The sequence below is a fragment of the Ursus maritimus genome, unplaced genomic scaffold, assembly GCF_017311325.1.
Source record: "Ursus maritimus isolate PB19 unplaced genomic scaffold, ASM1731132v1 scaffold_17, whole genome shotgun sequence".
Taxonomy (NCBI): Eukaryota; Metazoa; Chordata; class Mammalia; order Carnivora; family Ursidae; genus Ursus; species Ursus maritimus.
In genome coordinates, this window is record NW_024424119.1 from 57,687,161 (window position 1) to 57,708,991 (window position 21,831).

Consider the following 21,831-nt stretch of genomic DNA (forward strand, 5'->3'; position numbering starts at 1 on the left):
GCTGTGGCTCTGTGTTGCCCTTGGAGAAAGCCCCCGTGTCTTAACTTTCCCACGAAGCCCTACGGGGCCTGCACCAGCCCTGCTACTGTCTTGCCCCTGGTCCTTCATCCCAGGTCTCTACTTCGTGGGCCTGCCTTTGGGGTCACCCCGCACGCCCCTGCCCCCAGGCCCCAGCCTGCTGTCTCCGCTGCCTGAGCGGCCCAGCCCCCCTCTCGGGCTCCGTGCAGGCTGGGCCCTGCTGCTATGGCTTCGGGACTCGGTCCTGGGCGCAGGAGGCTGCCGGGCGCCAGGGGGCAGGCGGGGAGGACGGCCGGCTCGGCCTCACGCGGCCCTCCCGCAGGTTCGCCAAGCTGCTTCTCCGCCTGCCGGCCCTGCGCTCCATCGGCCTCAAGTGCCTGGAACACCTCTTCTTCTTCAAACTCATCGGGGACACGCCCATCGACACCTTCCTCATGGAGATGCTGGAAGCCCCCCACCAAATGACTTAGGCCCACCAGCCTGGCCGCCCCGCCTGGCCGCCAGCTGCTCTTCTCAGCGAGCCCCGTCCCCCGCCCCTTCTCTGCTGGTCTGTGCAGACGTGGGGGCGCAGCCTGCTAAGCCTAAGAGCGTTGCCACCTCGCTGTTTTCAGTGCTCCTCGTCCACGAAGCCGGGCCGTGGCTTTCCTGGGGCGGGAACTGCTGTGAGCCCCGGCCAGGCCTGCGGGCTCTCCTGGGCAGTGGGGGCGGCTCACCCGGTCGCAGGCCCCGCCCCCTGGCCACGCTGGTGTTTGGGACATCCCACGCTCCCCTCCTGTGTTTGGAGTGACCCCCATCACCTCTTGTCAGGCGACCCCGGCCAGCGCACCCCGCCCAGCCTCAGGGGCAGGGCGCAAAAGACCCCACCCACCTCCGGGAAGACGAGGGGTTTCTGGGGCAGTAGGCTTCCCTTCCCTCACAGTGAAGGGTGAGCAGCCCCTTTTCCAAAGATGACTTGCAATGTCGCCCCCGAGCAAAGCAGGACAGGAGCTGACCTCCGTGCAGGGTTCCGGAGCCCCCTCAAGGCTGCAGGGGCTGGGGTCACCCACCTCCCCACCTTGCTTTTCTCTTCGCGTCACCCTGGCTTCAGCTTCTCCCCCTGCACTGCCCCATGCGATCCAGGGTAAGCAGACCCCGGGTACGGCCCGCCCTAGTTGTGTCTGCTCTTGCGGTCTGTGTGGAGGGGCAGGCCGGCCCCCGTCTCCGCAGGGCTAGCCCGCTTCCCGGCCTTCCTGAAGTTCCGGGCCGTGCTCACCTGTCGTGGGCAGAGGTTGGGCCTGGGAGGCCCGCACGGATGGAGGGAGGAGGGTGCTTTCCCGAGAGGGCCTTCAGGCGGCCGTGGGCCCCCCGGGGGGGGGGCATGCAGAGCCAGAGCCAGAGCAGCTTGCGGGCCCCTCAGCCCGGCGGGAAGGGGCAGGCAGGTTGCTTCCTGGAGCTGTTGGCTGAGAGCCCCCTTCGCTGGCGGCCTGTTCTGCGTAGGAGACTGGGAATCGGGGACCGTGGCGTGCCGGTGTCCTCGGGCCTGCGCCTCGGGACATCCAGCCCGGCTGTGGTGTGAGGGCAGCCTTACGCGGGGCTCCGTCAAGCGCCTGCTGTGGCTCCCCAGTCCGGCCAGCGGCTGCTCCTGTAGCTTTTCCACCGAGGGGGCGGGGCGGGGCGCTCCAGGCGTGCAGGGGCTCTCTCAGGTTGAACCGGCTTCTTTTGCACTGTAATGCCCTCCCTTTGGTCTGAGTACTTTCCGGTCTTACGCCTCATACTCCATGAACCCGGCGTTTGTCGCTGGTGGGGGCCTGAGCAAGGATGGCAGGTGGGGGTGATGCAGGCAGCTCCCGTCTTCTTGGCCCCCGAGGGGTTGCCCTGTAGCCCTGGCTTCCCTCCTGCGGCCCTCACGAGCAGCCCCGGGTGGGGGGGTGCCTTCCCCAGAGATGGTTCCCCAGCTGGGGCAAGGCAGGGAGGGGCCTCCAGGCCTCCGTGGGCAGGCAGGTGTCCCTTCTTTGCCTTCCAGAACCCCAGGCAAGCGGAAGGTGAGGCAGCAGGCAGCGCCGAGAGACTGTGCAAAGCCGCCTTTCTCTGCCACCTGGCCGCTGTAACGTGCGGGGGTGTCCCTGCCACGTGGGCGGGAGAGGCCGGGCATGGAGGGCCTGCCCAGCACCCAGACTCTCCGGAAAGTCTCGGCAGCCTTTTGGGGGCTCGGCTGTGACAGGCAGTGATGCAGGCACTCTTGGGAACTCCCTCTCGGGGCCCCTCAGTTGTGGGCACAGTAGATTGCCCCACACCCAACACCCCTGGTGCCTTCTGCAGCCGGACGCACCCCGTCACCCAGCCCAGCCCTCTCCATTTCCCTGGGGTCCTTGGGAATGTGGGGGCCTCCAGTAGAAAAAGCCCAGGACCGGGTCTGTTGGGGAGTGGGCTTCTTCTTGAGAACTTCCCCATTGTGGGCCCCGGGGGCCCCGGATGCGTGTCCGTAAAGCACTGAGGCCCCCAGGCTACGGCCTGGAAAGCCCGAAGCCCCCAGCCTCTCCGGCCCATGGGCATAGCACTGTGGGCGCGTGGGGCTGTCCTTGTCTCTTCATCCGTCTGCTGTCCTTGTCACGCTCACGCGTTCAGTGCTGTTGGAGGAGGTGGTTAAGTGGAGAGATGCACGGGGCTCAGTAGAGAGGTAGGAGTTTTATTTAACCAGACCGTTAGGAGTGTTATCAATCTGGTTCAATTAAGGTGATTTTTGTAATTATTTTTATTATTATTATTATTTTGGTGGGACAATCTTTAATTTTCTAAAGATAGCACTAACATCAGCTCGTTAGCCACCTCTTGTCCGTCCCCGCCTCGGCCCGGCCAGGGTGCTGCCTGGGCCCGGGCGAGCTGTGCCTCCGTGCGTGCTCCGCGGACTCACTTCCCGCCATGACAGCGGGGATGGGGCTCCTGCAGCAGGGGAGCGAAGACGACCAGGCCCGCGGCTGCAGGGGCGCGGCAAAGCCTCGTATCTCCTTGGGAGCCGGCCTGTCCTGGGCACCTGGAGGCACACGGTCCCCGAGCGGAGATGGCCCCGCGCCCCCGTCTTTCCAAGTCTCAGTGTTCCTGAAGGATTCGGGCTGGTGGCAAGCGCGGCGACCACGCCGGAGCCCCTCGTCTGCAGGGGCCGCAGCAGGGCCCGGCCGGAAGCGTGGCCAGTGGGTAATCAGCTGATGTTGTCCCCATCACGGAATTCGGGCACGTGGCCCCCCCCTGTGCACGCAGGTGCGCGGCGTCACACGTCTGTGCTGTACAGAGACTCTGCGTGAGGCTGCACGCCGTCCACACGGCACACGCGGGGCCGTTACCAACATTCTATTTTTATTTTTAATCAAGACTTTCCCCCGTTTTCCTATAAATTTGCTTCGTGTAAGCAAGTATGTAAGGACCCCTCCTTTGGTGAAATCCGGGTTCGAATGAATATCTCAAGGCAAGGAGTGCATCTATTTTAAGATGCTTTGAAGCGAGCAGCTTTATCGGTCCCCAGTTCTTAGCAATGCCTTAGCCGGGACACGCAGCGAACACTTTAGAGGGCGACGAGTACACAGAGAGTAGAGAGAAAATGTCTAAAGCATCGGGAAAGGTAAAAAAAAAAAAAAATCTATTTTTGTACAAATGTAATTTTATCCCTCATGTATACTTGGATGATGGGGGGTGGGACTTGTTTTGTTTCTGCTTCTAGAGATGGAGGAGAGCGCTGTCTCCGTGAAGCGCTCGGACGCCGACGCCGCGCACGGGCTTTGTACGCACCGCTGCGTAGACGTTTCCCCTCGGGCAGGGGTGGCCCCGGACGGTCAAGGGTTTTCTTCCCCTTCTGAGTGATTCTTAAAGCCTTGCTCTGTTCTGCCGCGTTGCCAGCCGGCCTTCCCGAGACTGACTGTGAACTTACTTCCCCGCGTGATTGTTCTCCGATCGCCGCCGCAGGTGCGGGCACGGACCAGCAACGGTGTCAGAACGTGGAAAGAAAAACAGAAAAACCTGAGAGGAGAAACAAAATATGAGCGTTTAAAAATAGATGACCATTCCGTTCTCGTTTGTTCTGCCGGGGGCTTTCCTGTCTGGGTCTGGAAGTTGGCCGCACGGGGGTGCTGGCGGGCTGCCCGGGCTGGTGTGGGCATGGGGGGGGGGCACCTCGGCTGCTGCCGGACCTGCGGCCGTGCTCCTTCCCCAGACTGCTCGGCTCCACAGCCCTCCCAGAGCCCCTGTGGGCCCCCGCGTCCTTGGGCACTGGGCACGCGGCCACCCGCCCTGCCCCACACTGCCCGAGCCCAAACAGACAAGCAGCGTGCACGGGGCCACAGAGTGAATGATGTCATCCAGCCGCCCCGTCCCTAATGAGGTGGTGACACTCTGTCTGCTCCGTCCCGGGTGATAAACGCTCGTCCTCTCCACGCCGTCCGGGGGCTGGCCGGGCCCGGCCGCTGTTTGGTGATGGTGTCCGTATCCTCTCGTGCTCGCCATCCAGCAGGCACCTTCGCAGGGAGGCTCTTGGTGCCCTGGATCTGGGAGCCCTGAGGGCTGGGGTCCTGCCCTGTGGCACCAGATGGCCGACCGCGGGCGAGGGCCGCTCCCAGCCGGCGTGGGTGACCCTATAGTAGTAGGCCAGCGGCTCCCCTCCCGCACCCCTCCCCGGAGCGTGCTCACACAACTTGTGCACGCACAGGCCACACGTGCACACACACACCCCACTTGCGTGTGGCATAGGACAGGCCCGCTCACCTGCAACACTTGCTCACAATGTCCGTGTACAGGGAACACGTGTGCACACGCAGTACCCGTACCGTTCATACACCAGTACGCCCAGGAGCACAGTCCGCACCCGGTGTGCAAGGACCTCAGGGGGCCTCCCCTGGGGGGGTCGGCACACCCCCCCCCCGTGCTCCCCCCTCGCAGGCTGGGCCGGACGCCTCGCAACACCCCTGGGGCCCCGGCCGCGGCTGCAGCAGCCTCCCACCGGTGGTGCTCATGGGGGGCCATGCGCTCCTCCGGGTCCAGGCCTTGTCCTTGCCTGTAGGAACTCAGCCTGGACTCCCCGGAAGGGGGTGGGCACGGGGAGCCCCACCTCTCCCCGCAGCAAGCCCCCTGGCCTCTGGGCCTGGCCCGGACTGGCCGGCTCTGCTTTCCGGTCAGAAGCACGTATCGCCAGTCACGAGGGCTGCTTCCTGGGTCTGGAAAGAGGGTCAGGCCTGGGGGTCTGGGGAATTGGGAGGGTTGCCTCCCCGTTGAGGGGCCCCTTGTCCTGCCTTCTGCATGACCAAAGCCACTGCTGAGCACGCTGGGTGGGGCCGCTGGTTCCCCGGTGCTCCGGACGTGCCCCGCCGTCTCAGGTGGGCTGGGGGGTGCCAGGTGTGGGTGTCCCCTTCAGAGAGCAGGCTCGGACAGCTGCAAAGCCAGGAGGGGCGGCTCGGGTCTCGCGGGGATACCAGGAAAGGAGTGTTCCTCACGGGTTTTCAGGGTGTGGCCCTGCCCGGGCCCTGGCCTTGGGGCTGGGAGGGCAAGTCCCCGTCTTCCTAAAGAGCCATGGGTGGGGGGGGGCCGGCAGTGCTCAGCCGCTTGACCCGGTCTGTTGGTCTGAATCAGTCAGGGGCGGCCTCGGCCAGAACATGCCAGGGACTGAGATGACCTCCATGGGGGCCACTCCTGCCCAAACCCGGGGTCCTCCCCGCATGCTCCGGAGGCAGGCTCCAGGGAGCACAGCTGGGGAGGTGTGCTAACCCCGGTGAGGGGGAGCCGCGGAGCCAGTGCGCAAGGGGCGAGTGACTCCAGCTGGGTGGGGCTCTAACCCCAACTTCCTGAGATGAGTGGAGCCCCTGGCATCCCCCGCCCCGGAATGGGACCCCACGTGACGCATGGGCGCACACAACATGCATGGTAATCTGGCCTCGGGCCTCCCCACTGCCTCCGGCTGCCATGGTGACGCCTGCCCAGGGTGATCCCGCTGGACCAGAGATGCAGGGTTCGAGAGCTCTGTCACCAGCAGGATCAGGTGGTGACAGCCTGCCCAGCAGGGCTGGGGTTTATAACCCAAGAAGCGAGGGTGGGAGCCGGGGGACTTGGGATGGGACATTGCTGAGCACCCACTGTAGCAGGTCCTTTCCTGGCTGCTGGGAGCCCATTGCCAGGAAGGGGCTGGTCCTGCCATTAGCAAGCAGATGGGCAGTGTGCTGGGAACATGGGCATGCTTGGGAAATGAGGGCAGCTACTGGGGAGAGGCCCTTGCACCCTGCCTCGGACGCACAGGACAGGGGAGCTGGTGGCACCACCGGGCATGAGGGCAGCAGCACCCCGAGTGACAGGAACCCACGGAGGGGCTCAGGGAAGCTGGGGGGACTGAAGGCAGGAAGGGGCTGGCGCAGGGGTGAGTCAGTGAAGGGGGCCATGTAAGGAGCTCAGCCCCTCGTGCCCCAAAGGTCCCATCTGTCCCTAAACATGGGGGCTGCTGGTGACATTGGTGACCTTGTGTTCTCCAAGGGTCAGAGTACCAGCCATTCCTGCGTTTCCAGCCACCTCCGACCACAGAACTCAGAAGGCCCAGGTCAGCCTCCGCGCTGCACACAGCCCCTGGGGAGTCCTCAGTCGGGACCAGCCCAGTACCCCCCCCCCCCCACTGTTCCCCCAGTGCCAGGGTGTCAGGACGTGGAGCCGCACTGCCCTCTGCTGGACATGCTGGGGCACAGCCCTCCCTGCTCCCTTGGTCCCTTCTAGTCCTACTCCCTAGAATCCGGGTCCTAATTACCGGCGTGTTAGAACCTCCGGGAGCCGTCCCCCAGCCCATTAGCTTTGGAGGTCTGGGGTGGAGCTGCCATCTGCATCCCTTGTGCAGGTGCCCGGTGCGGGGGGGCAGCAAAGCCGCCGTCTGCTCCGCCTGGGGCCTCAATCCAGAAAACTGCTCCCAAGTCACCACTTCCTGTTTTGTTTTGCTCCAAAGAGGCTCTAGCACAGGGTGCGGACCCGGACAGGGGTGGGGGCTGGAGCCCTTAGACATCAGCCCCGGGGTCCACTTCCCGAGAAGGCCCGGGCTGTGGGCCCAGAGGTGGGGCATCACTGTGCCCTTGAAGGTACAAATCCAAGGGCAGGTTGGAGCTGCTTTGGGGGAAATCTGAAGGGTGGGGACTTCATTCATTCACTGGGTAGCACCCCGCAACCCCGGCCTCCGCAGGGCGGCCTGGGCACGGCTGTCCCTGACCCTGAGCCTCAGGCCCTATCCTGACACCTGCTGGCCCTGACCTAGCCTGGCAAGGCTGTGGAATCCATGGCCAAAGCCCGTGAAGCCGGCACTCTGCACGCACTGGGGCTGGGAAGGCACATCCACGGAGGGACGGGGTTATCTCCATGAGCAGAGGGCGGCTGGCAGCTTCCAGGCCAGTGCGGCCCGCTGCCCGGAAAGGACCGTGGGGCGGGGGCTAGAATGGACCAGTCTGATGGCGCCTTCCTCGAGGCCGCCTGTCCCTCAAGGGTGTCCCGACGCAGCAGGGCTGGGGTGCAGCTTGGGGAAGTCTGCTCTGGCTCTGGAACTTCCTCCTGTTTTTTTGATGCCAGCAGCCGCCAGACCAGACCTGGGCCATCCGGGGAGACGTGAGGGTCGGTAAGCCAGGCCCCGGGTCCAACCCCAGCTGGGGATGTGTTGGGCACAACACTTAGCTCCTGGCCTCAGTCTCCCGTCCGTGGCCGGGTGAACACGGTCGCGAGCGTGCCCTGTGAAGGCTCAGAGACTCATCTCGCCAGTGCTCAGGTCCGAAATTGAGGCCGGGAAGGCAGGTGACGGCTCAGGGTCGGATCGGCAGTGGAACCCGGGCCTCAGCCTGCAGGCGGCCCCCAGGAGAAGGGCAGGCCCGACGCCTGCCGACCTCCCCTGCCCATCTGCTGCCTGGCCCCACCGAAGGCTCTGGATCCCCGCGGGGCGGAGGGGGGGGCACGCGGCTCTGATGGGCACAGGCAGTCCAGCGGTCACTCTGCTCGGTGTTCACACAACTGCTTTGACAACACGTCCACCCCAAGCCTGCCCGTGAACATCGGTGGCGGCCTCGCTCCTCGGCACTGAGCGTGGAGCCCCCCGACGCCCTCCAGTAGGTGACGGGTACGCAGACGTGGAACTCGGCCGCATGAAGAGAGGAGCTGTTGAGCGGCAGACAGACGGGCGCGTCATAAACGCGGGTCGCTGAGTGACAGGAGCCCTAGAGAGGGGGCGACAGGGCGTGACTCCGCTCACAGGAGGTCCTGGGAAAGGCCAGAGATGGAGCCTGCGAGCAGGCCTGCTTCCCAGGGGGGAGCAGGGGGAGCTGTATGCCGTGTGCCACCCTGACGGTGGGGACAGGACACCGTGGACTCGTCCAAACCCACCGCCCTTGGCCACGCAGACATGGAGCCTCGTTGTGAGCAAACTGAGTAGCTCGGGTGGTCCGGAGAAGGCCAGGGCCGATGCCGGGGTGCGCGACAGTCGCCTGTGTGTAGCTCGGCAGACCAGCAACCTCCCTGAAGGGGTGGAGGGAGAGGAGTGGGGTTTGTAGACGTCAAGACAGAGGGAGTGAGTGTGGGAGAGGCGGTTCTCTAGCCCACGAAGCTGCTCCCCTGGCCGGGCTTGTCCCTGTCGGAGTGGGGGTGCCAGGCCGGCGGGGCGGAGCTGGGGAGGTCTGTGTGCACCCTGTCCCTTCCTACAGATGGCCGCGTGTGGCCACGCGAGGAACTGGCGCGCACAGTACAGGCGAGCGTGCCCCAGATCCGCCTGCTTCGCCGGCTGGGGGGGCCAGAAGTCCCCGCGCTCAGACCCTGGTCTCTGACCCCGGCTCCTCGGGCCGTGGCTGAGTCGGGGAGCCGGGGCCTCCGGTGGGGCTGGAGAGGGAAAGGGGGCGAGTCCGCAGAGCAGCGAGAGCACAAGCCTGGGGCGTGCTGGAGGGACACGGGACAGTCCCCGAGGCCGGGCCGGTCAGGATGAGGTCGCGCTGGAGGACCGCTGCCCGTGTAACATGGGTCCTCCCGTGAGCAAGTGATGCGGAGTCGGGCAAGGCGCCCGGTCGTCCGCGTAGATGCCGCGCTGCCAAGACGGGGTGCCTGGGCCCGCTCCCCAGTGCGGCTGTGAAGGGGGACGTCCTGATCAAGGGGACAGTGTCCAAGGGGAGAACCAGAGTGACTCCGCAGTGGAGGAACGTGGCAGCATGATCTCGGCCAGTGACCAGCGCCATCACCACGGGGGGCAGCCACGGTGTCAGCGTGTGCCCCTGAAGCCACACGATGAGCATGGCCCCCCACCTTGTGCCCCACCACCCGGCCAAGCGCAGGGAGCACAGGCAGATGTCCGCTGAGGGACAGTCCTCGGAACGCCTGGCCAGGCCTCCTCGAAACCGGCAAGGTCATGAGACAGAAGGACCGTCAGTCCGGAGGAGCCCCAGGAGACGTGGTGGCTCCGGTCACGTGGGGTCTTGGTTGGGCCCCCAGGACAAGGAAAGGGCATTGGGGGACCACAAAGACAATCCACGTGAAGTGTGGGCATGACATGCCAGGACAGACGTGCCCGAGGGCGCTGGAGGCCCGCGGGGAATGCGGGGCGTGGGGGCGGGAGCGCGGCGCCACCTCCGTGCTCTGCGGTCAGTCTGACACTGTCCTAAAATCCAAACGTTTATTTAGAAAATGGAAGCGGCGTGTATACATAAAAAATGTGGCAAACTGCTGTCTGAGTATTTGCTTGTGGAAACCCCCATGTTTACTGTGAATAGTCCAGCTCTTGGAAATAAGGACTTGGTGTTTCCGAAAAGATTCCACATCAAGCCTTTATTAATATCTCCTATGTAGAGAAGAAAGGGGGGAAGGTGGGGGGAGGGAGGGGGTAGAGAGGTGGCGGAGGGGAGAGGGGTGCGAGGAGGGAGGGAGGTAGGGGGGACGTGGGGGGCTGCTGATGGAAGGGTATGAAGTCAGCTGCCAGGCTGACGGCTCTCGCGGCACCTCTCCCTCTGCCCTCTTTCGCTCCCTCCTGCCCCCAAGGTTAGGGTCACTAACTAGGTCACTACAGGGACCCCACCTTGTGCCCGAGCCCCAGTTTCCCCAGGAGCAAACCTCTGCGGAAACGGGTATGAGCCCAATCACAGAAGCACGTGTGGCAAGTTCGGGTCCCCGAGCAGCTTTGAAGCTGCTGTCTGAAAACCCCCGAGGTCAGCCAGCCCAGGAGCACGTTGGCCGGGCTGCAGGGGGAAGCCGCCCCTCTCTGTTGGGGCCCACCTGGCGGCCGCGGCCTGGCTCCCAGGCACAGGCTTGTGGACACTGGACACCCCAGGGACCTCAGGGGGCAGGGCCCAGCCAGTCTGGGGGCGGGGGGGGGGCAGAGGCCCAGAGCCAGGGGTCCGAAGGGAGCCTCCCACTGGAGAGGCGGGGCGTTGTGCTTTGTCCAGGGTTGGTAGCTGTGGGTATGGAAGGGCAGAGCAGGGCATCCACACGGAGCAGAAGACGTGGGCTCTGCGGAGCTTCGTGGCTGGGCTTCAGTGTCTGGGGGACCAGGAGGCCCAGGCCCTAACCCTGGGGATCTGGAGTCACACGGTCAACTCCCCCGCTCAGCTCTCCAGGCGAGCCTCAGTTTCTGCATCCGTACAATGGGCCAACCCTCGCACTCCCGCATGTGCCGAGCCGGGCTGAGCTCGGTGCTCACGGGCATCAAAGGAGCCCACGGCGAGGGCAGCTGTGCCTGACCAAGGACAAGGGGACCTCCGGGAATCCTCGCCGAGTGTGTCCGCCCAGAAGCACAGTGCTGTGATGCGGGCCGGTGGGGGACACCCAGACCCGGGTCCGGGCTTTCCCGGCCGTGGGCAGCGTCTAAGCCCGATGCGGGAGTGGAAGGTGGGACTCAGTGAAAACTGCCCAGGGGGCCGAGGACCCAGACACCGGGGTTGCGGGAGGGCCATGGGGTCCAGAGGGCTGCGGCAGGGACAGCTTGGAGGAAAGGGTGCAGGGGGTTGCCAGTAAGGACGCATCCAATGAATGTTGGATGTGACAAGTGATACTTTACTCAGGAAAAAAAGCAACTTCCAAAAAAAGTAAAGAGCTACATGAAGCGCAGTGTGGATGGAGGGGCCAGGCTCTTGTCCCACCCAACCGCAGGGCTGCCTGGAGCACTGAGGTCTCGTCTGGCGCAGGAGACGGAGGCCAGCTTGGCTGGGTCTTCGGGGCTTCGGGCGGGTGGGGGCGGCGTGCTTGCCGGCGGGACAGACCGGCCGCAGCCGTGTGCTCTCGGGGCCGGCTGGGGGTGAGGGTGTGAGTGGGCAGCCTGCCTAAAGCTCTGGAGCTAGCCACCTGCGGCGACCACCCCCGTGACTTTGGTCTGGCCCTCTTAGGGCTCTGGAAATTCCCTGGGTCCCTGGCACCCCGCCCTACCAGCGGGGGGGAGGCTTTGGGCAGGAGGCGGTACAGCCCCTTGTAAAGCTGGGTTGCAAGTCTCCGGTTGGACAGTGGGTGGCGCTCTCTAACCACTCCAAGCTGAAAATCCCTCGATTTTGCTGCTTTAGGGTTTATAAATAAGCTCTAGAACGAGCGAGTTCAATAAAGCCTGTATTTGCACACTGAGCTCTGCGGATTACAACACCGAACCGAGGCGGGGTCAAGCTCGTTTCATGAGCTCTTGTTATTCCTTGCAAACCACTGTCCTTGGCGTGTGGGGCTGCAGGTGAGGCCGACTCCGGCAAAAAGTAACCTCCGTGGAGTACAGGATGGTGGGGAAACTCACCACAACTGGAGAAACCCCTGCGCGCCAGGTGTGATGCACCTGGAATGAGGGCGCACGTCTGCAGGTGCCCCCACCCGGCTGGGGACGCGACAGCCCGGCTGTCAGCACCTGCCGCCGCCGCCAGAGGGCAGCGTCGCCCCGCTGAGCGCTCCCCGTCGCTCAGCGGTGGCCCCTGCTGATTGGCTAAGCCTGCCGTCTTCCTGGCCCCTGTCTCCGGCCCGCCCTCGCCCCGCGCCCATGAGCCCCGCGCTGCCAGCGGGATGGGCCTGCCCGAGGTCCGCACCGGGTCCCCACGCCGGGGCCGAGGAGCTGCCCGCCTGGGAGCGTGGAAGCGTCGAGGGGCCCGGTCCCAGCATCTCTGGCTCCACCTCGTCTGAGGGGACCCCCTTTCCTCAAATGCGTGTCTTTCCCACATCCTACCCTGGAAGCACAGGACGGAAAACAGAGAGGGAGCTTTCAGAGCCCAGCAGGAAGGTGGTGGAAACGCTGTGACCTGCCCCATCCCCGCAGAGCCCCTGCGTGCCCCTCCCAGATGGTCATCTTACAACTGGAGGGTGGGGAGGGGTGGGCCAGGCGCACGGGCTGCTGGGGGAGAGGGATGCAGGTCGCAGGGGATCCAGGGCCTGGGCCAGTCCTAGGGGAGGCCCAATGGGGGCCCCCTCCGTGGCCAGACCTTGTCAGATGTGAAGTGATTATGAATTTTGACCCCCTTGGGCCCCAATGTGACACCCCCAGCTTGTCCCCAGAGCCTGCAGAAAGCCCCCAGGAGGGCACATTTCCAGCTGTGGAAAGGTGGGACCTGCCAGGAGCCTGTGCTGGGCATCCCGGGGCTGCATCTGGGGGCCGGGTCGTGTGTCCCAGCTAAGCACTCTGAGGAGTCAAGGTGTGCGGCAGGTGGGAAGACTGTCCAGGTGCACCCCCCGGGCAGGCCCCAATGAGGAGGAGACCCTCCCCACAAAGACCCAGGGAAAGACATCCCAGCGGGGGAACAGCGGGTGTGAAGGCTCCGAGGCAGTAGTGCAACAGGTGTTCAAGGACCAGCTCGGAGGTGAGAGCAGGGGAGAGAAGCAGCCGATGCGTGGGGCCGTGGGTGTGTTCGGTACGGAGCCGGGTGGCACGAGGGCCAAGCTGTTGCACTCCAGCCAGACCCCAACAGCCCCACCGGCCTCCTCTCAGTCCCCTTCCAAACGGCTCTGCCTCTTACCAGCCTCCATGACCGTCCTGCCCGGAGGCTCGGCCCACTCTGTCCCTGCCACTGCCTCCTCCTGCCCCTCCTGCCTCCCCTCCCCTCCTCCTTGCGGGCTCTGGGAGAAAGGCCAGCACCGAGCCTCCCCCCGTACCCCTGCGTCCGCCCACTCGGAGCCTCTAGGCTTGGTCAGGGGCATGCTAGGCAACCTGTGAGGCTCCTCCCTCCCTGAAGATCCCCGGCTTCTCCTTGGGGTGCCCCGATACCCCCGCACAGGGCCCAGCGCCCCGTGGCTGAGCACGTGACATGCGGGTTGGCTGAAGATCCCAGAGGAGGGGGCTGTGCTTTGGTAACGTCACAGGTCGTCTGCATGAAGGCAGGACAGTCCTGCTGGGACAAGTCAGAGACTCTGGGGCGCTCGGCCTGAGCACTCACCCATTCATTCATTCATTTGCTCATTCATTCGTTCGTTCATTCATTCATTCATTCATTCATTCAGCAAATACTGGGTCGAAACCTGAGCTGGCTCAGCAGTTGGCAGAAACGTGACGCGGGCCACACATGGGATTACAGACGTTCTAGCAGTCGCAGCAAGAACCACGTGAATTCTGATAATAGATTTTTATTTAACCCAATATGGTGAATGATAATGACTTCAATATGCAAGCAATATAAAAATTACTAATGAGCTATTTTTCATTTGGTTGTTGGCACACAGCCCTTGAGATATGGTATATATTTACACTTGCAGCACGTCTCCATTTGTGCGAGCCATGTTCCAAGCTCCCTGAAGTCACATGTGGCTCGTAGCTGGCATACTGGACAGTGAAAGTCCAGAACATTCTCACAGGGCTGCATGCAGACAGCACATGTGGGCTGAGCTGTGTCAGGAGGAGGGCACGTTCGAGGTGCTGCGGGAACACAGAGGAGACAGCAACCGGTGGGGGAGGGGCTGGATGGTTCCCCTCTGAGATGGGCACTGAAGGATGAATAGGAGTTCTTGGGGCACAAAATCTAATTTCATCCCTGGTACCCCAGGCAGGGCTCACGAAGATTGAGCACAGTGTGAAGAAATCGAGGACCTTTGATGAGCCCCCAGCAGGCGGTCCTGAAGGGACCCCAGGTTTAAAGCCTCTGATTTCTGCCCGTGAGCTCGTGTTGATGTGTTCCCATCGTCCAGGTACAAACGCCATGGTCTAGGAGCTCAGCTACTGGCAGGTCGCCCACAAATCTCGAGCTGTGTTGGCCAGGGTGCTGGACAGTACGGCCTGGTCCCACTGCTGTGCTTGAGAACCTTCCAGAACCTTGTTTATGTGTTACAGGTGGGGAGTCCGGAAGCATGTCTGTAAACAGGCAGGATTCTCTAGTCACTGCCTGTTGAGTCTTCCTGAGGTCTGGCTGAGATCTCCCTTGCCACTGGGGCCCAGGCCGGCTGCTTGGCCAGGCTGCTCGGATGTGGCCTGCCTACCTAAAAACCTTTAGATACGGATCTTCCAAAATGTTTCTACAAAGAATCAAAAGATTAAGCCTGCTTTGGGGACATCTCTGGATAGGTGACTAGCGTGGGGTGGCTGAGGGATAACAGCTCTGTGTGACCAGAGGCACGTCCCTTCCACTCTCTGGAGGGGTCCACGTTCCCTGCTGTTAAGGGGGGGGTTGTTCTGGAATTGAGGTTTGTGGTTCTGAGTGGCGGGGAGGGGGGCAGCAAGCGGGCCTCTCCCTCCCCCAAACCTCCTTCCTCTGCTGTGCACACCGGGGCTTCATTCAGGGGATAAACTTTGCCCCCCCCCCCCGGACACTTGCTGCACCTTCCACAGCGGAAGGGATCCCGTGCGTTCCTCCAGGGTGGGGGGGCTGGGGAGGCTGGAGCAGGGCCCAGCAGCGTGGCCACGTGAACGGTGCTCCTGTCAAGTCCAGACTCCACCTGAAGCCGAGGAAGCAGCCCAGGGGTGACTGGGGGGGAAGCCTCACCCACGCAGCCACGCCCGGCCCTGTGTCCGAGCCACAGGAAGCGTGGGCATCCCTGACTTGGGAGGCTGAGTGGGTGCACGGTGTGAGATCGGGTGTGGATTCGGGCTCCGTGACCCCGTCTGGCCTCCACACATCACCTGTAAGGTGGAGGTAACGGCAGGCATCCCGGCCCCCGCGGGGTCGGCCCCGTGTCGGGCAGGGCTGGACGTCTGCCTGGCGCTTCTCTTGCCCACTCCCCCCTGCCTGGGCTCCTTCGGGCCGGTGCCCCCCAATACAGTACACGGTGGGTGGCGGCACTGTGCAGGAAAGGGTGCCCCCAGCCCGTACTTTCCAAAGAGAGGTCCAGCCCTGGCCCAACTCCTGGCAGACAACCTCTGAGCCCTTCAGACGTCCTGCCTTGGTTCCCCGGGGCCTTGGCCCACGCCCGAGAGTCTCTGCTGACGATGGCATCTGTGGGGCCCCTGGGCTGCACGGGGTCAGCTCTGGGGGGACAGAAGACTCAGCTGCATGTATGTGACTGACACCTGGCGAGAACCTGGACACCGCAGCTCAGATGGCTTCCCTGCTTGGCCCCAGGCGTGTTGTCACACGGGGTTTCGGGAGGCCTGACCACCATTCATACTAGAGGCCACCGCACAGCTGCTTGGCTGAGCTCTGAGCGTCCTAGTGAATCTCCGAACCTGAGGTCGGGCCGGGGGGGCCCCAGAACTGCCTCTCTGCTGGTTGGCCCTGCAGGCAAGGGAGTGGGGAAGGGTCACCCGCATTTCTGTCCCAGCCCACAGAGGGCAGTCCTGTCCCAGGAGTCCTGGGACGTTTTGCTGAGGCTTCCCTGGGCCTTTGACACCTCTTTCCAGCTGTGGCCCCCCAGGGCACCCCTCTGCATCCCCGAGTCCCCGGGGAGAAGCCCAGTGCTCCAGGCGAGGGGGGCGTCCATGGGCTGGGGAGGCCTGTGCTAAGTCCCCCGCCCCATCCCAGCTCTGACCCTCCTGGGCACAGGGAAGCGGACAGGGTGGAGGGGACACTGCGTGGCAGAACTTTGGACACAAAGACTTGTGTCGTCTCAGAAGCTGGGGTGCTGGGAGCTGGTGGGGGCTTCCGAAGCCAGCATCTGGGTCTTTCTCCTCGGGCCCTGGGGATACTTCCACGTTGGTGTCGCTAAGGCTTCGGGGAGGTCAGCAGCGCTGGGATGGCCCGGCCTCATCGTGCAGCCCCTCCACGGGCCCTCCTGTGCCAGCCCTCCCAGAGGGGTGTCAGGCCCCAGGCGTGGGTCTGTCCGGCCTTCAGGCCGTTGCTCAACGTGGTTCCCCTGCCTTGACCACTCTCCCCCATCTCTGCCTGGGGAAGACCTGGGCTCCCGTCGGGGCACAGACGCCCCTTCTCCCCTGAGCCCTGCACCCTGCCCTCCCTGTTCAGCTCCACACCTGCCTCCAGGTGAGTCGGTCTCGATGAGGTGCTCCCTGGCGCCAGCACTGGACAGAGGCCGCTTTTAACGAAAGCTCCCAACACGAGCTCTATTGCACGGAAGCAGAGGCTCCGCGTGGAGACGTGGCTTCCCCGTGGCCGCATGCCTCAGCCGCGGGGCTGGGAGTCCCAGCAGGCCAGTCTGAGCCCAAAGCCTGGTCCTGAAGGTCTGCCCTGCTCTTTCCCGGGCCACGGCCTCCCCTGGGCCCCCAGTGTGGCCAGGACCCTGGCATCTGGGGAGAGGGGCCGTCCTTAAGGCCTTGTGGCCCCAGACGGTGTCCTCCCAGGGTCCAGCCCCAGGGCGTGGAGGCGGCAGAGGGCTCGGACCGGACTGGGGCCCGCCGCCTCCCTGGCCTGCAGACGTGGCTGGCACGTCTCCACTTCCACCCGGCCGGCAGGAAGCTGCACGCTCTTGCTCTCTTTTTGTGAATTTTTGGAGGGTTGTTTTTGCAGGAAACATCTGGACGTGGTCCAAGGAACATAATGAAAAAGAGAGAGAGAGAGAGGGAGTGGAGGAGGCAGGGGTTGGGGGAGGTTTGGAAAAACCATCTGATTTCACTTTGCAAAGACAACTGCAATTATGCTCCGTGGGCCTCCCAGCCACCTCGGATTCAGACCATGCCGCTGACGTCAGGGGGAAACTATGAAGCTTGAGATGCTTTTGTGACACACACACACAGAATGGGTCCCAGGCCGGCTCCTGGCTTTCGAATCAGGACAGTTGATGAAACGCGGGGTCTTTTCCAGAAGTGAGGAAAGCAGAACAGGGGCCCTCGCCTTGGACTTGCGGGGGCGTCTGGTCTCAAACTCGTGGCCGGGCCCTCCTGGGCCGGGCTGCCCCTCTGCGGGAGGGAGGACGGAGGAGGAGCGCTCCACGGGGCTCCCCGCCAAAGTTCAGGTTCCGTCAGGCCCACGGCGAGCCCACGGGCCCCAGAACCCCCGGCGTGGCTGAGCCGTCTCCGCTCTCCCCACCATGCCTTTGGTGTCGAGGGCTCCTGGGCCCGGGAGGGTGCCCTGGGATGCGGGGCTCAGGGCTCCCCGGTTCATTGTGCCCTGGGGTGGGGGTCCGAGGATCGCTGACCTCATGCTGTGCCCAGGTCCTGGCCCTTCAGCCCTGGAGTAGGGGGAGGGTAGCAGCCAACCTCGGTGCCTCCCGCCCTGGGACAGTTCCAGTCTCTGGGTCAGGACGGGCCTGTCCCAGCACCGCTAGACGGGTCTCCGGAGGACCAGGGCCCAGAGCCAGGGGTCTGGGAACATGACAGGAGGGGCATGGGTGCACGGGAAAGGGTGCCAACTGCCGGCCCTCATGATCTGAGGGCTTCTCCATAGACGTCTTCCCCCCTGAAGGTGGGGAGACCCTGATGGAGGCCAGGCCTCCAGCCAAGGTGACCACAGCTCCACCTGCGGACCCCTCCCAGACAGGCCTGCGATCCCCAAGGACCTCACAGCCGGGAGTCTGCCCCGGGAGGGGGTAGCTTAGGGCCGTCTCCATGTTTCGTCAGAAACGATTCTTGAAATAAAACCCCGTGGAGAAGCCCAGTGACATAGCAAGGATGGGCGCGTTTGGGCCTGAAGCGACTCAGGTTCAAGGGAACCAGCTGACCCGCGTCAGACCTGGAAGCAGGGTCCTGCCCTGGGAACCCACCCAGCAGGGTGCCCCCTGAAGAAATCCCCACAGGCTCTTCGGGCCCAACTAGAAACTGCCCCCAGCTCTCCTTCCACGCGACAGGTGGGAGGCTGAGGCCTCGGAGGACGCGGGGTGCGCGGCAGAGGGCCGCCGGTGGGGTGCCGGTGGGGTGCCGGTGGTGGGCTCCAGGCCTGCGCAGGACTGTGGGGCTCGGCCTGGAGGGGGCCCGGCCGGGCGGGGGGCAGAGCCTGGCTCAGGACATGGGGTGTGGGGGGCGGGGGGGCGCCATCTGTCTGGGACACGTTTCAGCGGTGGCTGTAGCAGAGCCTTGAGTCATGGGCTGGGGCCTCCTGGCCTCTGGGGGGGGGGTCTGAAGACATTTTTTCCATGGAAAGTAGCCGCTGGCTCTCTGCTAAGCAGGGAGCTCTCCATCCCCCTCCCACCGCCTGTGGGGGCCTTGGCCGTGGGCTATGGCTGTCCTTGGGCTGATTCTCTTTGTCGGACTTTCCACGGGCCTGGGGTGGGGTGGGAGCGCCAGGCAGGGGTCAGACGGGCGGGTTCTGGACATGGGTGAGCCTCCAGTGGGCGCCTGCCCTCTGAGCCTTTGCTTTGCTTTCTGTTTGCACCTCACTTTGGGGCGAGGTGGGTCAATGAATGTCAAGGGTCTGGCTGGAAGGGGACAGACCTGACTCCTTGGTTGGCGTTTCAAGGGGACGGTGGGGTGGGAGGGGAGCGGCAGGAGGTGGACCGTCCTAAGACGGAGTGTGGGGGAGTGAAGCTGGTGGGTCCGTAAGTATTTGCCACGCTGCTGAATTCGAGAGCAACCAGCCCGAAACCCGCCCGCCGCAGCCCTGGTGGAGAGACACCGGCCTGCTTTGTGCGGTACCCCGGCCGCTTCTCCACTGGGGGCCTTGGCCATGAACCTGTGAGTCAGAAGTCCCTCCTCAAGCCCCTTGAGGGCCTCCTCCCGCCCCGGGAAAGGCAGGCATCCCCAGGAGCCCCAGAGCTTTCGGTGCCAGAGGAGCTCAAGCTAGGGGGCAGTGGGTCAGCAGTGATGATCCGTGGCTCGGTGTCACCTGAGAGCAGCAGTTGTGGCTGAACTTGGGAGCCCCATCTCCTTCGTCCTCTCCATAGCACAGGCGGGAAGGGAGGCAGACAGGCAGCAGGTGTCCAGCCTGGGGTGTTGGCCTCCTGGCTGGGTGTGGATTCGGCCTCGGGAAGACCGCAAGTGGATTATCCCAAGGAGTCTTGACAACATGGCCCTGCGGCTCCAACCGGGGAAGCTCTGTGACCATCCCTGACCCTGCTCCTTCCTCCAGGAAGCCCTCCTGAACCATGTCTGCCTGAGTTTCTTTCTCCTGTGGAGAAAGACCACACTGTCTGACCTTCATGTGTTCCAGGTTTTTGTGAATAGAAATCTTGTCTCTCTGGAGATCTTGGCTCCTGGAGGGCTCCCCATGAGCCCTGGTTGTGATGACTGAGGGGTGAGTGGGTGCCAGGCATGTGGGCTTGTAAAGGGTGCTGGGGTTGCACACAGATGCCACCCACAGCCTGCACAGACTTGAGCAAGTTGCCCATTGCTCTGAGCCTCAGTTTCCCCTTCTGTGAGATGGGATCATAGCAGCACTGGCCTCACTGAGTTATTGCAAGGACTTAACAGTAATGGATCTCCGGGCCCTGCAGACCATCCAGGTCCCACCCTCCCCCAGAAGGCCCTCCGTCCCTGTGCAGCCCTCAGCCCTTCACCTGTGTCCTAGGAATGCAAATATCTTGGTTTCTTGACCTTTTGCCTGTTAATTTTAGCGTCCAGGGGCTCCTGCACACAGTGGTCACTAAGCACACCGAGAGCTAACCGTGGGCTTCGGGCTGGGTCTGTTTTGTCCCCCTGCGGAGGTCCTGGGCAGCAGGGGTCAGGACAGGTGGACAAGGGCTCTGGGCCTGGACCGGAAGAACCCAGCCGTGCTGTCCTCCACTCTCTGACCTTGGGCAATGACAGACCCTTCCCAAGCCTCAGTTTTCCTCGTCTGTGCCATGGGGCCAGCGCCCACCACAGAGGGTTCTGGCGAGGAATCTGTGAGCTGCTGCCTGTGACCGCGCTCAGGTCCAGGCCATGAGATGCCCAGGAAGGGGTGGCCGGAGGCGGTGGTGGCTCTGAGGCCGTGCACCTGCCCTGCTTCTCTGGGCTGTGAGGGCTTCAGCTGCAGCCACCTCCCTTTTGCTCTTTCCCAAAGGCCACAAGCGCTTGCGCGGAGAGTCCTTCAGAATCCCCCAGAATAGGGGCGCTTGGGGGGCTCAGTCGGTTGAGCGTCTGCCTTCGGCTCAGGTCATGATCTCGGGGTCCTGGGATTGAGCCGCACGTCGGGCTCCCTGCTCAGCGGGGAGTCTGCTTCTGCCTCTGCCGCTCCCCCTGCTTCTGCCCTCGTTCTCTCTCAAAAAAATTAATAAATTCTTTAAAAGCAAACAAAAAATAGTCCCCCAGAATGAGCTGTCGCTCTGCAGTCTGGGGGGACCGAGGCCTGCAGAACCCATCTTCCCCACAGTGGCTGGCTTGTCGTCTTCTGAGGAGGGGCCTTGGGGACCCGGAGATGGTAGGGTCCCTTCAGGAAAGGGACCCTCCATGCACTGGGGTGATTTGAAGCAAGTTTAACGAGGTCACTATGCACTAAGATGGGGGTTGGTGTAGGGGCGTCTCAAGGGCTCATGCAGGCCGGGCCAGGAGCCGTGGGGCGCCGTCACCAGCGCCCGAGTCAAGGATGGGGTGCGGCCCGGCAGGGGACGCGGAAGGGCTGGGCTACCCCGCGCTGGCTCTCTGACTGGCCGAGCCCCAGGACGCAGGAGGGCAGCCGGGCCTCGGGGCACAAAGCAGGCAGCGGGACATGCACGCAGTGGGTCCAGAGGAGACACTCAGGTCCCCAGAGGCAGGACTTCCAAAAACAACAAAGGCCCCGTTTTTGAGAACTTACTTCAGGAGATTCAAGTAGTGCCCGAGTTGGCCACGGACCCCCACCCTGGGCTTCCTGAGTCCAAAATGAGAAGCCCCTCTGGGGTGGTGGGGGCCCCCGTCGCCTGCAGTGGATAGCCCTGGCGCTGGGCTCCCGGAGTCGGGGCCACCGCCTCCCCCAACCAAACACCTGCCTCCAGGCTCCCGGGCCCCCGGCCGCTTCTTCACATGCGGGCAGCGTCCTGCTGGGCGGGGAGGTACCCTCGCCCCTCGCCGGTCCGGAGCCGGGCTTCCCGGTGCGCCAGGGGAGGCTCGAGCACCTGGCCTCTACCGCCAGACACCAGCAGGCGTTCCCCCTGGCAGCAACAACCTCAACTGTCTCCAGCCGTTGCCAAATGTCCCCTGGGGGACAGAACCACCCCCCCATTAAAAACCCGTGGCCTAAAGAAATGAGTCCTCCCCCCGAGTCAGGCGGGAGCCCGACAGGCACAGGTGTGGCCTCCTCCAGGGAGCCAGCCCCCCTTCCCCACAGGCCAAGCCATTCTGGGTCCTGGTCAGGCCAGAGGAAGTGCCTGTTGCCTCCCTGACCCCACACGGGGACGGTGGGGACCCACCGGCTGCCCACGGGGGGGCCAAATGGGAGGAAAGGCCTTGGGGCTGGTGCAGACACCCAGGGGTGGGACGCCGGGGAGGATCTTTCGCCTTCTTTCTCTAGGGAGGAAAGAGGGGCCTGTGTAAGGACCACCCACCACCTGGTGGCTGGAGGCCATGGGACCGGCGGTCTGCTGCCACAGCCCTCGTGGGCCAGGGATTCGGAAGCAGGGGTTCCAAAATCACCGTGTGGTCGGAATGTCGCACCAGGGCAGGGAGAGGTGCTTCCAGCCGCACGCGCCCCCCCCCCCCCCCCCCCCCCC

The 21,831-nt window shown here is 64.0% G+C and overlaps 1 protein-coding gene across 3 annotated transcripts in view; it reads left to right on the plus strand.

Moving 5' to 3' along the window:
* The window catches only part of RXRA (retinoid X receptor alpha), a 133,556-nt gene that overhangs the window by 95,563 nt on the left and 16,162 nt on the right, over positions 1-21,831 (plus strand). For 2 of the 3 annotated variants that reach the window (XM_040632159.1, XM_040632158.1), the window contains exon 10: positions 341-4,041. The exons of the other annotated variant lie outside the window; for it this stretch is intronic. In XM_040632159.1, the coding sequence (XP_040488093.1) occupies positions 341-488 (148 nt within the window). In that variant the 3' untranslated portion in view covers positions 489-4,041. Of the gene's footprint in view, positions 1-340; positions 4,042-21,831 lie in introns of those variants that run through there. 3 annotated transcript variants of the gene reach the window in all.